Source organism: Buteo buteo, chromosome 2 (genome assembly GCF_964188355.1).
Source record: "Buteo buteo chromosome 2, bButBut1.hap1.1, whole genome shotgun sequence".
Classification (NCBI taxonomy): Eukaryota; Metazoa; Chordata; class Aves; order Accipitriformes; family Accipitridae; genus Buteo; species Buteo buteo.
The window spans coordinates 51,132,720-51,148,645 of NC_134172.1; the positions used below are offsets into that span (position 1 = coordinate 51,132,720).

At 44.1% G+C, this 15,926-nt stretch overlaps 1 protein-coding gene across 5 annotated transcripts; it reads right to left on the bottom strand.

Annotated features, from left to right (window-relative positions):
• Positions 1-9,525: 9,525 nt before the first annotated feature.
• C2H7orf25 (chromosome 2 C7orf25 homolog) lies at positions 9,526-13,476 on the bottom strand. 5 transcript variants are annotated; one of them, XM_075054437.1, is made up of 2 exons: positions 13,355-13,476; positions 9,526-11,100 (listed from the first exon to the last, which is right to left on the bottom strand). In XM_075054437.1, the coding sequence occupies exon 2, from the start codon at positions 11,082-11,084 to the stop codon at positions 9,816-9,818; it is 1,269 nt and encodes a 422-aa protein (XP_074910538.1). In that variant the 5' UTR covers positions 11,085-11,100; positions 13,355-13,476; the 3' UTR covers positions 9,526-9,815. The 5 variants fall into 5 exon arrangements, with proteins under 5 accessions (XP_074910538.1, XP_074910558.1, XP_074910578.1 ...); XM_075054457.1 differs by having other exon boundaries at positions 13,351-13,417; XM_075054477.1 differs by lacking the exon at positions 13,355-13,476 and adding an exon at positions 13,023-13,157.
• Positions 13,477-15,926: the final 2,450 nt, after the last annotated feature.

Genomic DNA, 15,926 nt, shown 5'->3' on the forward strand with positions numbered 1-15,926 from the left:
ACAAGGCTAAGAGGAACCACTGGATAATCATACCTAGGGTTTTTTTTTTAATCCATCAGGTTTTTATATACCACTCAGTCTCCTCATAGTAAGTCCAGTGATAAGTTCCTAAATTGTTAATTTTGTTTTGGCATCAAGCCACAGTCTCTGGTTAAGCCTCTGTTCATGCCATTAATGACTGCTTTAGGAGCTAGCATTCCACACACACCCCCATGAAACTACAAACCGTGAGTCACTCCTGTATCCTTCTTTTTGATAAAATTAACAGATTGAGCACCTGAAAGGATTCCTCCCTTCATAGGGAGGGATTTTTTCCAGCAACAAACATTTATGGTTTATTTCTTCACCCTCTCTAACTTGGCTATATTCTATAATGGATGTTAATATTTGGACTGAGGGCCACGTTCAGGAATTTGGGGAAAGAAACAGTTGGAGAAAGACCGTTTTCCAGGATACAGCCTCCATTGCTTAAGTATGGCTTTTATTCCTTTATCCTGTACACATAAGTTGCCTTGTTGTCCAAGGCCTATTGAAAAAAGTGTAGCTAAGTGCAGTAAACCTGTAACACACCTCTGTCCTCACCATTATTTATTTTTCAGGAATCTCATCTCATTTGTTGATTCTTTCAGCAATGTTAACTGTATTTACTTTCAGGTCACTGAAGATGTTGAGTAGTGACGGGCTCTGTACCAATTAAAAACAAAACAAAACAAAACCCAAACCCAAACAAAACCCCAAACAGCAAGAACTCCTACACTCAAAGTTTACCCCTTGCTTACTACTTTTTGAGATTTCTCCTTAACAACTCTTAACAGTATGACTGGCAGCAGTGAAAAACCAGTGAATCTAACACTGTCTCCAGACAAACAACTAACCTGCAACCTTGCCTTAAAATGCTTAAATTCACTGCTTCCAATTTGTTAGAAACAGTAACAATGAAACATGCAGAAGAGATCTGGGAAGAGCAAGATGGGCAACTCTGCTCAGTGAGCCGCATGAGGAGGGAAGATAAATACTTTTGAAACAAATTTGAGATCCGCTGAGAGAGTAACATGAAAATTCCTCTTTCCTTGCACAGTAATAACTCAGTAGGAGTAACAGAATCTGCAGCATGTTTGTTTGCTCTTCCTTCACAAACAGCAGGTTCACCACCTCATGAAAACAACTGTGGGTTAGAAAAACATTTTCAAGAATGAAAAACAAGAGCTCTTAGTCTATACTGAGGAATCTTGCTCATTGCAGATAGTTAGTTATCTGCAGATTTCTGACCTGTGCATCATGCTGTTACCTCTTATAGGTGAGTCAGCGACAAATTCTTTCATTCACATTTGAAAAAAGATGTTACACATCAACCTTCAGTTGAAACTAGTAACAGGGGAGAAATCTGCTGCAGTAGCCATGTATCTGTAGGTGTTCATGGGCATCAGCTTTTCTTTTTCGCTTCAAGAAAAAAATTAAAATCCTTCTGTTGCACCATAAAAAGCTTGATTAGAAGAATAATGCCTCAGGCAAACCCTAGAGGTAGAAGCAACTTGAAAGAAACACTGTGCTGAAAAACTAAGTTGATGCAATATTAAACAAGTGAAATCAGGGAAACGGGGGGGTGGGGGGTGGAACTTTAGAGACCCAGGTTCTGAATTCCTTTACGTTGATTTGACATTAACCTAATTCTGCTAATTATTGCAGATTTGCTAGTTATAGCAGTTACACCACTTGCTCATATGAATGGAATATACAGAACCAGGCCCACAGTTCCCTATCTGCATCACAGAGAGTTGGACACACAGACCAGAGGTCCGCTGCTCCCCCAGCAGACCCCACAACATAACTAACCTAGTTACATTTGCCACAACTTCCACGTGTCTTGCCATGACCCACTTCCCTGGTTAGTGGTGAGCAGTGATGGGAAAGGTTATAGGGAACTACATCCACACAAACAGAGCATCTTTTCTGCACCTGAAATGGCCCTTGGAACAACAACTGATGATTGTTGCTGATTAAGCCACACAAAGGAGCTCACCCCTCTCTGGAGATTTGTCTGGTTCTATCCAAACCTTTCAAATGCATCACTTTGGGGCTGAGATGCTGCCTGAGATACCACAGGCTAGATATACGCATGCACAAACACACAAGTTTTCAACAATGAAAAAGGAAGGCTTCCCAAGGAAATGCTCATCCAGCCTTGACCAAAACAGTTCTTTCAGATTGTTATTATTTCCTTACAACACAGAAGTCAGCTGCATATTTTTTAGTCACACCTCACCTTTCACCTGTTACTGTGAGGCACATTCAATTTGTCAAGTGTCATATCAAAGGATTTTTGAAGATCCTTATTCAAAATCAGCAGGATCAATTGCCTTGAGAAACCAGCATTGCCAGAGGCATGCAATGACACCACTATCGATGCTACTGCAGGCTGGGGCCACCATTGCCCCACCTCTCTGCCCCCGATGTCCTTTACTGCTTGCAGCAAAGGCTATCTCACCCTGTAGCAAGGGGCAGGAACTGACTGATTACAGTCCCTGACAGGTCCTAAACTCATTTTGAGAATGTAATTTGGATATTGTTTTTGCAACCTGTTATTTTCAGGCAGATGCCAAAGCACCCAGAGGTATGAGCTTGCCTTTAAATACCCAGGGCTTTCTGTCTGCTACGTACTTCAAGTTTCAGTCCAAACACTCATGCTTAACGTGGCATTTGGGTCACCATGCTGAAAAAGATGACAATTCTTTCAGCACTGCTGGCTCTGATTCTGGTCGATCTGCTAAAGGCACAAGGTAAGTCAAAAACATTGACATATCAATCTTTGTCGATTTGAAGTAAGATTCATGTTCCCAAGTGTATTTATTCCTAGATTTTTTCCCCTCCTCAAACTCCTACTTGAGCTCTCTGACCCATATAAAGCAACTATGTACATGTTTAGATAGCTCTAGAAGTAACGGCTTTTCGAACCACCCTCCTCATCCATGTAAAATCCTTTAATTCTGTTTGTAGGTACCCCTGTTACCCCTGTGCTTGAGGTAATGAGTGTTGAGCAAAGCAAAGATCCCAGCGTGCAGCCAAGCACAGAGCTCCACCTGGACTACAGCAGAGACCCATACAAGGAGGAAGGCACAGAGCAAGTTGGGAACACTGGAGTGCAAGAAGGCGAACAGGCCACTTGGGAGCTGAGCGGAGAGTCAAGTGCTGAATCCACCCCTAAGTCGAGTGTGGAGCCAAGCAAAGAAACAACCCAGGAGTCAACTACTGAAATATCTGGTAAGACCCATTTTGTCTTTGATTGTCCATGTTATTGTTATCTCAGTTTTGTTACTCCAGTGCTCCTACCTTTCCTGCACTAATGGGGCAAGACATAAAAAATACTGCTTTTCATTGTAGTCTATTTCTGGCAGGGTATCTGGCATGCCAGAGATCTAGCCACCTTCTGCTCCTCTCCTCCTTCCAAAAACATAAATAAGAAATAAATATACTCCTTAAGATGAATTGTGTTATTATGGATGAGTGCATTTTACAGATGTATGTGAAGTAAGGAGGTCGCAACTCCCCTCTCCTTCAGAGAGGCTTCTCTTGTGGATTTAGTTAATGCTGGCTTATAATGTGCATTCTTAATGTGGAAAAAAACCCACAAAAACCCAAACCAGATTTATATGGTGGAGTTTCATTGTTATGAAGGCCTGTGGTCTGCCTGAGCGATGTTTCACTCTGGTGCACCTCATCTCTGTAAAGATAGGCCAAATTATCCCCTACAGAAAAAAACCCTGAAGAGGAGTCAGAAATTCAGGGACTGCAAACCAGCAGAGGGTCTGTTGTATCGTGCATTCATATGGAGCTCTCACCTGCAAGGTTGTGATGCACCACCCAGAGATCTTATCTTAAACAGGGTTACACTTGAAGACTTCGTCCCTTAGAGCTATCAGCAGCTTCTCCAGAGCTCACAGCAGGGCACAGTGCATGGAAAGGGATACACCAAAGAACTACTTTTCCCCCATCCTCACCAATTCCTGCCATGCTTCTAGTCTGGCTAGCAAGACAATCTGACACTGACTTAACCTTCCATATTCCTTTACACTTGTTCACATCAGCTGCCTCATTTTCTGAGAGTGTTTTCCCTTGAAAACATTTCCTTGGAAACATTTGTGCTTTGTTTCTCCCACTTATTTCAATAGCATGTAGGACTATGTCTGGGCTAGGAAAACTGGAAATTATAATATCACGTCCAGTGTGGTTTCAGAAAATGGAGCAACCCCTGATATTAGTCAACACTATCACCACCAATGTAACTAGGAAGTGCTATGGTAGAATTTCCTGAGCTTGCTGTAAACTATCAACTTCACTACTGTTACCACCAAGGCAGTGTTGAGACCTCAAATGCTTCAGTAAATGGATGTGATGAACCTCAGCAAAAAAGTACTATCAAGCACTCATGCTACTCACTCCTCTAGCCCCTGGATTTTGGTACCTACACTGCAGTGTAAACTTCTGCACCCTGTATCTCCATGTTTCTCATTACCACAGCAAGCTGCCCTATCATGCACTCAGCCCCATTAATGAATAAAGGGACACAATATCATTATAAGATGTTGCTAATTCTTCTAGTTTTCTTTTGTTTGTTTGTTTTTTTGTTTTTTTTTTGTTGGTTTTGTTGTTTTGGTTGGGGGGGTGGTTTTGGTGTGGGGGTTTTGGGGGGGAGGGTGTTTGGTTTTTTTGGTTGGTTGGTTTGGTTTTTTGTTTGTGTTTTTGTGTGGTTTTTTTTTTTTTTTTTAAGAGAGCAATGTCTTACATAAGACATTATAAGCGAGGATCTTTTCAATGGCCAGAAGGATCTTCTGAACAATGAAGGCTTGGGGAGGGTTTTCTTTTTGGTTTGCTTGTTCTTTACAATAGTTTATGTGGGAACAACCTTAATCTGCATAGTGTTCACAGGAAAAGATCTGCAAAGCCCCAAAGTTGCAATTACAAGCAGTTCTGTTACTCAGTGTAGTAGTTTTACATTCATTCTCTTTGTTTTTACTTTAGAATAAACTGCAACATTAAACCTTGATGGAAAAGCAACAGCCACACATACCTACAGAGTTGATTTCACCACAAAAGAACACACACACAACGCCTGCAGCAAGCTGGATGGTGGGGCAGTTTCTAAATCTACAGCTTGCAGGAAAACTGTAACCATAGCCTTCAGTTCAAGAGTCCCATCTAATTCTCTCTTGCTTTACCAGGTTAATTAGATAATAGGTGACCTCTGCTGTTTTGCTTGCCTAATAACCTGAATAAAGAATGTCATTGCAACTACATGCTTTGTCATTACTGTAAATACTTTCCTTGCTCCACTTTAACAAAAAAGATTTTAGGGTATTTTTTTCTAGGTCTCCTCTCAAACTTAATTCAAACAACTGCTGCTTGTGTTCTCTTGTTTTATTACTGTTGCAACCAAGCCTATGTTCAGTTTTCAGGAACTAGGAACAGGGTTGTGAAACTATTTTCAGACAGGCTGCAGAAGACTTCAGCAGACTGCTTTAAGTCTGCTGAAGGCATCATCAGAGGAGTGGGACAGTTTGAAACACAAACCACTATTTAGCCCATTTAACCTACCAAAGAATAACACTTTTACACAGCTGTGGCTGCAACATGCAAAACTACCTGAGTGTTTTCATGGCTTGCAGGTACAGTGAAAAACAAGTCATTCACCTGAAAATTTTTGTCAGCCAGAACAACTGAAAGTAAAGAACATACACAGCTGTGTCCAAAAATAAGTTTGCTTTTGACAAAACTGTAGAAGACAAATGAGAAACGTAAATGTATTAACAACATAACTTACCTACTTATTTCTCATATAATATCCAAGTGCTTTGTACTGCCTAGCATCAATCACAGCATTCCTTGTTTGGTATTCATTTGTGCACTGTTGGAGCACAGAGAACAGACTGATTGCTTCACAGAACAGAGATGCTGGCTCTCCTCAGAGACTATGGAGCCATACAGAAATAATGTAAAATAAATTAAAAGTGCCAGAAGAACAAGGTTCTCCAAAACAGTTTAGGAATCCATCTTTGCCGAGGAACTTAATGCTGAAACATTTAGTGAAAAAAATAATCAAACAGAATCCATTGCAGCAAGTGAGATTTCTCCATATCCTCAAGTGCCTGATGCAGTGTAGACAAAGCAGTGTGATATTGGAAGAAAGGATAAGCAGTCTTGGATTTCCATTTTTTTTCAGCTTAATTTCAAATATAATTTGGTATCTTCTAACTACTCATTTGTAAAGTCATAAATAAGGGAAGTCCAACATCTAATCCCCCATTTGTAAAATTAAGTAGAAGCTATCTAAACACACTAAACCAGAACACTGCTTTATATATGTAGATCACCAATATCTTGGAAGGCAATACAAAAGCCATGAAGTATTACAATCAAAACACATTTTGGTTCCAAGCCAGCATTCAGTTTCAGGTTTCATCTTATAAAGCAATTCTTACAGTCTGCCAGCATTGCACTTCTGTTTGACCAATAAGCCAAAAAAACACTGAAGGCAAAAATAGCTTTAAAAAGCTTCAAAACACCAAAAAAACCTCCAGAACACCCACATTCTGAGCTTTTTACTGCACCATGCAACAAGGACACACAAAACAACAATAAACCCCCCTCAAGTCACACAGTGGCACGCAGACAATTCCTGGAGTTTCGTATTCCTAAAATATTGCTCATGTGTTTGTTAAAAATTGGTAAGAGAAAGAAAATGGATTCAATAACTACTGTGTTGGGCAAATATGACTGGTAATGAAGAATATCACCACATGATGGCTCCAGATACAGAGGCTTTTAAACAGAGTTGCATTTAGTGTTTTGTAGTGAGAGTTTTCTATGAACAAGTCAGCTAGCGCTGCAGCAGCAGGAGTGAAGAAATACAGCAAACAGAGCTCACCCACTTCTTATCTAGGCAATACAGAGGTTACTTGCTTTTCACTACTTTCTCTGAGTCACCTACCATGTAAGAATGCAGGTCACTGCCGTCCCTACTGTGGTTTGGAAAAACCTCTTTAGAGGGTGCCCAAGAGGATATTCAAGAGTACTGAATGGGGTAGAGCAAGGAAAATGATGGAAACCCACTTCTTAGACTCACAACAAGAAGTGGAATGAAGCAGCTCTCCCATTTACTCATTCAAAACCTTCATCAGGGTAGAAAGGCTGCAAGCAAATTAAAAGTAACTTAAATACAAAGGATTAGTTCTTAAAAGGCCCTAAAAATTACCATGCATAAGTGCAAAGTTATCATGCACTTAGTTTTAAGTATATCCTGTAACTTTGTAAAACAGATTAATCTGTGATAAATAGTAAGCTGTCTGTTGGAATCTCAGCTTTATAAAGCTGAGTTGCAAACAAAAAGAACCCCTCTCTCCCAGGTTATTTGTTTGTAAATTATTCACTAGGAGTTTTCTTGTACCTTCTTTCAGGACTTCTGATACCAAACAGAAATAGAGTTTTGAGACACACAGTTCATTCTTATTCTCCACAGATGGCCTCTCTCACCTCTGCTCCCACACCTACGGCAGAGGAAAGACATCATACAGGTGTCCAGAATAAGAGCTCTCGGGGCAGAAATGAAAGGCATGTTTCCTTCCAGCTGTTTATAGCACCGTAACATTTCACAAACACCCATGACTGTGCTCTGGTCAATCCACCATACCATGATAAACCACTATCTCCCTAAGCTCCTGTATGGTGAAGCTGGGACTGTTAACTACTAAGGCAGACTGGCATTTCTGCAGCACAGCCAACATATTATTTATATAGTTTCATTGCATTGGTCCTCCTTTCCCTTCAGAAGAACTTTGAGGGAAAATAATGGCTACAGTGGGGGATGTATCCTGCCACGAGGTTTCCTTACACCGCGTTAGGCTGTAGGAACAAGCTAGATGTTTTGTTAGAACAACTCACAAAGGGAGACCTGTGAAACTGGCAGGTAGAAGACTGGATGCTGAAGCAGCAAAACCCAAAATCCAGTTCCACCTATCTTAACTAAACCCCATGAACTACCTCAGTGACCAGCAGAAACAAGGGGCAGGTGGAGAGCAGACTGCCCTCCGCATTCTTAAAAGTTACAGGTAAAGATACACAGCATGTAGATATTGGCGACAACTCCTAAAAGGTTACTCTACAGGCATAGTAAGAACAGAGCAGAGCAAGAGTCATACTGACAATAAGTACAGTTTTGCTCCTCTGAGTTAAGCTTACTCAGCTGGAGGAGACATGCAGAGTAGTTTTGCTGGCATGCCAGTATCTTTACACCAGCACTGGAATATACCAGAGTACCAGAGACAGAAAGAAACAGGTAGAGACTATGGCTAAGGGCAGCATTGCAGCTGCTTTGTACTGCAGGAAGAAATTTAGAGTGGAGTAGCAAGAAGCAAGGGAATGTTCTTTGTCTGAAGTATATATAAACTGCATAATAATGCTATCTTGTTGAACAACTGATAAAATACTATGTGGGTATCTCTTTCACCGACTTGATAAAGTGTATAGCTCAGGGCCAAGAGGTTCATTCTGACATCTCAAAATTTTCCACTAGGAACCTGGTGCAAATTAATACCAAACAGCAAGTGCTGTCATTACAGCATACACAAAAACATTAGGAAAACTTCTATACCAGCAACTCTCTCCTGGGGGGGGGGGGGGTGGGGGGGTGGAGGGGGTGGGGAGATGACAACGACTGTTTTTTATTCTACCCTTTGAGCAAGACCAGCAATTACAACACCGGTGAAAAAGCTTCTCTCTACTATAGGGCAAAATAGCATTTAACAACAAACCGCACAAACCTACTTCTCCACCACACCAACACTACAGGAACTCAGTGAGGCTTTGTTTCAGGTAATGCACAAGAAACAGAGCCAAATTCAAGTTCACCACAAGTACTCAGCAGACAGCTTGCTAGTATCAAAACCTACCTGGGTGCAGGTTCAGTTTAGGAGGATTCTGTAATCTGAAGCCTTAAACTGGGTTTTGCACACAGCAAGACTTTGCACTTGGGCAAAGGCTGAGAGAAAAGGGAAGCAGATTTGCCTCCTTGGTCTGCTACCACTGGCTGTCCAGTTTGGCCCAAGAGTCACAACATATTAGTGCCAATAAACTCCAATTTCAACTGATTTTTTTTCTGGGAATTTTAAAGCTGTTGCCCAATTCAGTCTAACATGGTATACATAGAGGGGTTCCTTCCAGCAAAAGGAGGAAGGCTTAAGTTGGGAGGAAGGCTTAAGTTGGGAGGAAGGCTTAAGTTGGGAGGAAGGCTTAAGTTGGGAGGAAGGCTTAAGTTGGTTTCTATTCATGGCTACTAGTCATGTCTGCAGGAAACAGCATTCACACAAAAAGGCATAGGTCTCTACACAAGGTACCACTGAATCCACAAAAAATTCAGTTGAACAGGATAGGTGAAAGAAAGATTTAAGCTCCCCAGAAGTCAAGCCTGAAGTCCATCTAACGTGCTGAATTCAATCTCTCTGAAAAGGACAAAAATGACATGGGCACAAAGGTAACTGTGCTTTAACTGAACTTTTTAATAGGGATGGATACAATTAATATACTGTACACCAGTTAACAATTATTACTGAAATCTTATATTAACTTAGTGAATAAATTAATGGTCAGCTGACCAAAGAAAGCAAGAACTGAGTAAAGATATTGCAAATGCCTTGAGGAACCCTTCTGCTGCTACAGTTACTGTTTTCACTGATACACACCCAAAAATGTATTATGACACCTCTTATTTCTCCAAACGCCTCCACTGCAGCACCTGCAATATTTCAATGACTAACTCATTAAATAACTTACAGTCCATTATCAGTTGGGCAGCTCTTTGGTAAAGGTGTGGCAACAGATTCTTTGCTTTCTGTCAATGCTCGCGGCTGATGGACAAAAACACTGAACTTGACACCTTGGTTAGCCGCTGCCCTCACAAAACCACTATTTGCAGTCATGGTAATGGCTTTTAAAGTGTCTCCTGTCCCAAAAATGGTTAGAGAACGGCTGTTGATTTTTGAACTAGCCACTAGTCCTAAGGCACGGTCAGATGGCTGATCTGGCACCACATTAATTCTTTTAACAAGCAACGCAGCTCGCTCTTTCTCCCCAGGTCCTCCCAGCGTTTCCAAGATGGACTGAAAATCTCTGATAGCAGATTCACAGGCAAAGAGCTCTTTCCCCTCCATGAACTTCTCCAGCTGAGGCAAGACTCTCTCCCTCCTTTCTTGAGCTGCTTGCTCCATTAGCACTTTTTCTTTGAAGATGAAGTAGCAGCCACCATAGCTCAGAGCAGAGACATAGGTTATTAAGGTAGTGATGTCCAAGTTAACCCTATTGCACACATTTACTTTGATCTGGGTAGGAAAAGCAATCCTGGCCACTAAATTCTCCCGGTCTACTCTGGTCACCTGCAGGAGTTCAGGGCCTTCGTCATCTGATTCACTGGCACTAAGGTGCTGGTTTTCTGTAGATGGCTCCACCAGCGAGTTCACAGCCACAATGTCTCCTCGCACAGATATTCCCATCTCCTTGAGTCTCTCTGCCATAGGACTGGACACGCTGTTGTAGAATGCAAAGATTATGTGGGGATTGCTGTACTCCACTGGCTGCTGACGGCTTGCTTGCAGGAAGTCCTCTGCCTGCTCAATGATGCTTTTGTCACCATACTGGCCTCTCCCTAGCCAGATGTTATGCAGGGCCTCAGCCTTCCGACCGATGGCCTTCACCCACGTGTGACCTCCGTTTGCAACTACATCTACCACCAGCGTCTGTTTGTCTCCAAACCTGTCCTCATAAGCAAAGACTCGGAGGACACTGATGACATCCTCCAGGTTCTCTGCTGACTGAATAATGGCTTGGAGATGGGTAAGGTTTGTACTCTGCAGATGGGATTCTTTTATGGCCACCTTCCCTGCCTCCACCTTGTGTAAGAAGTTCAGCTCAGCCTTCAGTTTGCCACATAGTTTTGCCCCACCTTCTATTCTCCTTTTCTGGGACTTGGAAAGGGCTTCTGCTCTCTTGATCAATTCTTTGGCAACAGCAATTCTTTCACAAAGCAGCGACTGCACAGACATGTTGGAAACATTATTCCTACCAAGTGAAAGCAAAAGAGAATATTGTTATTGCATGGTCAAGAATAAAGACAGTCAAAAGAGGTCTTTGCAGCAGTATACACCGGAGCTTTCCAATAGACTTAGTGCAACAGCAACTGGAATTGTAAAGCGCAAGCATCAAGAACCTCAGTGCAAGTCCCACCAAAGAGTTCAATCCCTTTCCTTCATTTCTGGCGATCCAACCTACAGCCTCAGAAGATCTCCATTCTCAGCAAGGGAGAACGGCAGCATTCGAGTCTCCACACACACCTTGCAAGTTTGTGGTTTCCCCCCCGACATGTGAGCCCTTCACTGAACTAGCCACTTAGAGAGATCTCAGCTCTCACAGCTCATTTGCAAAAGTTGCCATCCAGAGCAAAATTAAAGATCTTTTTAATGCCGTAACCAGATCTTGCCTCTCTCTCTCATCACAGTAACCATTAAAATATAAAAGCTACCCACCACACTTACAGACATACATAAAAACTACGAAATCTGGCTCCCAGCAAGTATTTTAACACAGCATAGAGAAAGCTCATTGTATTTTACAATTAAGAGTAGCACAGCTCTGCTCTCTCCAGCTTCCAACTTACACTGCACAACTCCATGAATGAGGCCCTAACAACCCCCAGCAAAGTTTCAACACTACACAGCATCATGACAGACTACGATTCGTAATTCTAGAGCTAAGATGTGGAAACCTCTGTCTTGTAGTTCTACTAGAGATTTACAGTGTTGCATCTGGTAAGTCTATTCTTTTGCATCCATATTACGTTAGTGTGTCTTCCTGAGCAAAGTATGACAGGAATTACTTAACTGAACGTGGGCTGGCTTTGATAAATGTAGGATTCAATACCACAGCAAACAATACCATTTTTTATGACACGCAGTAAATAGCCACTATGAATAGTGAAATTAATCTATTTTGACTCCCAACTACATGTATAAACACATGCTCCTGTAATTCTTACCTAAGCTACATATTGAAGGAAACTGGTATTAAAGGGCGAGACAAATGCAGCTTCAGCTGAGAAATGAACAACAGCATACTGCCTGGGTCCTAGAACAACTGGCTCTGCCAGCGCAGCTGTGCAGCCTGGCTTCAAACAGTTAAGTCACCCTTGCATTATGCACAAGTTCAAATACAGTCAGCATTAACCGCTACTGGTCCAGTCAATACCCAACACCACCAAAATCTCCCCCTTCTCAACCAAAAAGCCTAATGCCTTCCAGCACGACCTACTGACTCTCTTCATGGTCAGAGGCCAGTGAAATCAGTCCTTCCCCCACCAAAGTCCTCACCGCTGCCACAAATTTATTCCTGTATGTAAAGCAAGAGTAACACCCCCCAGTTACTCTTTGGCGCCTCTCACCACAGCAGCTTCAACTTCTACAAACATAAAAAGGCTTCAAGACAAAGCTTACTTCAAGTTTTTCAGTGAAAGTAAGCCTGCAAACCCAACCACTTTTTCAGCACAACAACCGCGAGGCGGCCTCACTATCAACCACAAGGCCTCCAGAAGAAAAAGTACTCCTTAAAATGAGGTAGGAAGGAAAAGTAAAACCCTTCACACGTTTAACGTTTGCTGTCAAAACGAGCGCCGGCCGGCAGGCAGGCAGGCAGGCAGGCAGGCCACCTGCTGAGACGGAGGCCTCAGCCCACCGCGCGCGCGCAGAGAGGTCCCGCGGCGACAGCCATCCCCACGCCCGCGAGACACGCCCGCCATTTGAGGGCGCCCCCCGGGCCGGGCCCGCCCCGCAGCCCGCCCCCCTCGGCCTCCCACCCTCAGCAGCCGCGCACCGGCGTCGTATTACCCCCTTCCACTTCCCTCCCCCCCCCCCCGCCCCCAGGGCCCGCGTCCGCCCTCGGCGGGGAGCGGCGGAAACGGCCGCTTCTGCCGCCCCCGGCCCGGCTCTCACGTGAGAGCGGCGCCGGGAAGGTCGCGGCGCCATCTTGGGTGAGGGCAGGGTGCCCCCGGCGGTTGTCCGCAGCTCCTCTCGGCGGCGGGCCCCGGGGCCGGCCCCGGCCGCACCCTCCTTGACTCGCCGTCACCCGGCACACCTTCCCCAGCAGGGCGGGCGGCGGGCACTCGGGCGGCCGCGGAACGCGGGCTTCCTGCCCACCTTTGTCCCCCGGTCACCATCGGGACGCGACGAGCCCGAGCCCGAGCCCGGGCTCGCCTCGCCTTTCCGGGCGCTCCCGGGCGCCATTCCCTCCCCCGCCACCGCCTTCCCCCCCAGCCCGTACTCACAACCCGGCGGCAACAGCCTTCGCCCCGGGCAGCGGGAGGAGGCGGCCCGGGCCGGCGTGGCGCGGGTCGGCCCGGCCCGGCCCAGCACCTCCCCCGGGGCCGCCGGGCGGGGACAGCCGCCGCACCCGCCTCGCTGCGCCGCGCCGCCGGCCCCAGGCCGGCTCTCCTCCGAGGCCTGCCTGCGGTCACAGTCACGGCGGTCCTCAAATAAATACGCGTTTTATCCCGAAAAGCCTTTATTAAAGAGCAAAGACAGTACATTAGGTCAGAAAGGCCAGAGGCAAGTGAGCCTTGGGCTTGAACGTCAGCGGGGAAGAAGCACCCATGGCTCAATGCACGCTGGGTTGATGAAGTTCAGAAAGCAAAACGGGCCTTACTAAACCCTTTGGTGCTAAGTGCGAGCAAGCGTCCTCCTGGCTCAGCCCGAATTGCTGCTTCCAACGAGCAGACATCTCCGTGGTCTCTAGCCTCTCTCCAGGCTGCAGCGATACTCCCTAACTTGCCTTCTCTCCACCTACTCCTGGTGGCTGGCCCCTCCAGTAATTATCTTTACTTGTCTAAATGATTTCACAAGGTTCTGCCAAGCAATAGTAAGCTAAAGCAAGTTGTAAGGGGCTTACTGCACCTGTACCGTCCGTCACACTGGAACCTACTTGAAGTAATAACCTCGTGAAATTGTGATGCTGTTCTCAGATCCTGATCCTACTAGCTAAAGGAACAAAAGCCCAAAGAAATTCTCTGTTATCATAGGTGTCACACTATCCTGAGTTCCTCAGAGCACATCAGCTTCTAGGACATGCAAATCAAGACATTACCTACTTCAAGTGACCAGTGTCTCTTTTTCTTCTTTCAGATGACTGCATAAGAAAAATGAAGCAAAGTCATACTTCATGCTCTGCTTAAGTAATCAAACTTGTAATTTGCCATTTCTTACAAATGAACAGTGTTTGTCCACTTTATTCCCCCTTTACCCCCCTTTATGTAGCGAGTTGTTTTACAAAATATAAAAATTAATTGCACTTTCTGAAAATGACCACAACCACCATATAATTTGCTACTCCACTGCACTAGTATCTCTCACACCTAAAGTGATTTTGAGAAATACATCTCAAAATTACTATTTCCTTAGATTCCGAGGATTTTGAATGGAAAAAGATGTAAATTAGTTCCCTGCAGTTTAAAGGTTCCCTTTAAATACTAGATAAAATTTAGTTACTGTTCTAGACATGCAGTCACCTGAGCATGGCAATGATTTTCTTCAGTGTAGGATTAAGCAGTTCAAAAAAAAACAACCCACACCACATCACCTTCCCCATTAGAACAGCATAATATCAAGGTCTATCTGCCTACCACTACAAAAATTATCTAATACTCTAAATAAAGCCTGAGTTCAAAATATTATGCATATTCTTTCCAAATTACACCACATCCCATGAACTATGATTCTCTGTAGGGCTCAAGTATATCAGGCAGCATTAGGACTCGGTTCTTAACAGTGTAAAAGCCATCCTTCTCAACTACCAGCTTGGTGGCTCATCAAAATGAGTAACTGGCAATGAACCATTAGACTATGGTATAGACCTACCCTCCTCGTTTCACACAAAGCATGGAACAATTACATATTACCACAGGAATTACAATGAGGGTTATGAGATCATCCCTTAGAGGCAGCCTGAAAAAAGCACTCTCAAAGGAAACTTAAAACTGATAATTTTTAAGCTTTTTGTCGTAAAAGGAGACTACATACTAATGTATGGTGCTGCGATAGCTACTGACAGCATTCTCATCTTTCTCAAGGCACACTTCTATTTGTTCTCAAAAGAAAAAGGTGCCACCTTTAATAATAATCAAATCACACATTATTTTACCAATTCAAACAGTTTACATTCCTAAAAGCACTGACTGGAGCAAGCTGGTACAGGAGGTGTGAGAGACTGAAAGAGTTAATGTCTCAAACATTGTGGTGGGGCAAGTTCTGCTTAAAGACAAACAGTGCACAGCAAGGAACCAAGGTGAAAAGCCCATCAGCTCAGACATCAGCAACAGGAGGGGGAGGGCATGCTGGAGGGTGCGCAGCTCCCTGTTGTGATAAGCTGTTCTGATACAAAAATCAAACAATGGCCCGGTCTGCAGGGATCTGCAGGGAAGAAGTTACTCCACAAACGACCCCCAAGCCCAAAGGCTCACAAACTGCTGATTAACCTGACGAGTTCGAGTTCAGGTGCCCGCCTGAAGGAGGAGCAAGGATGATAAAAGGACACCAACTGAAGCCCCAGGCATGCAAGCCCACTGGGACTGGACCCCTCGGCTGACTGAACCAACGCTGGACCCAGGACTCATGAAATCTCTCTCTCTTCCTTTTTCTCTGTCTTCTTCTCTCTTTCCTTTTCCACAATCCCTACACCTCATCTGTTTCAAGATATAAACCACTGACCAAGTCTGAGACTAAGAGTAGATCCAGCCACCCCTAGACCCTTCTCTGAGGAGGAGTCTGGAAAGCAAGGGGGTCTGCTTTGTACCTCGTGACTCAACGGGAGGGATCTCCTTATTCCCTGAACTGATGTATATGGTT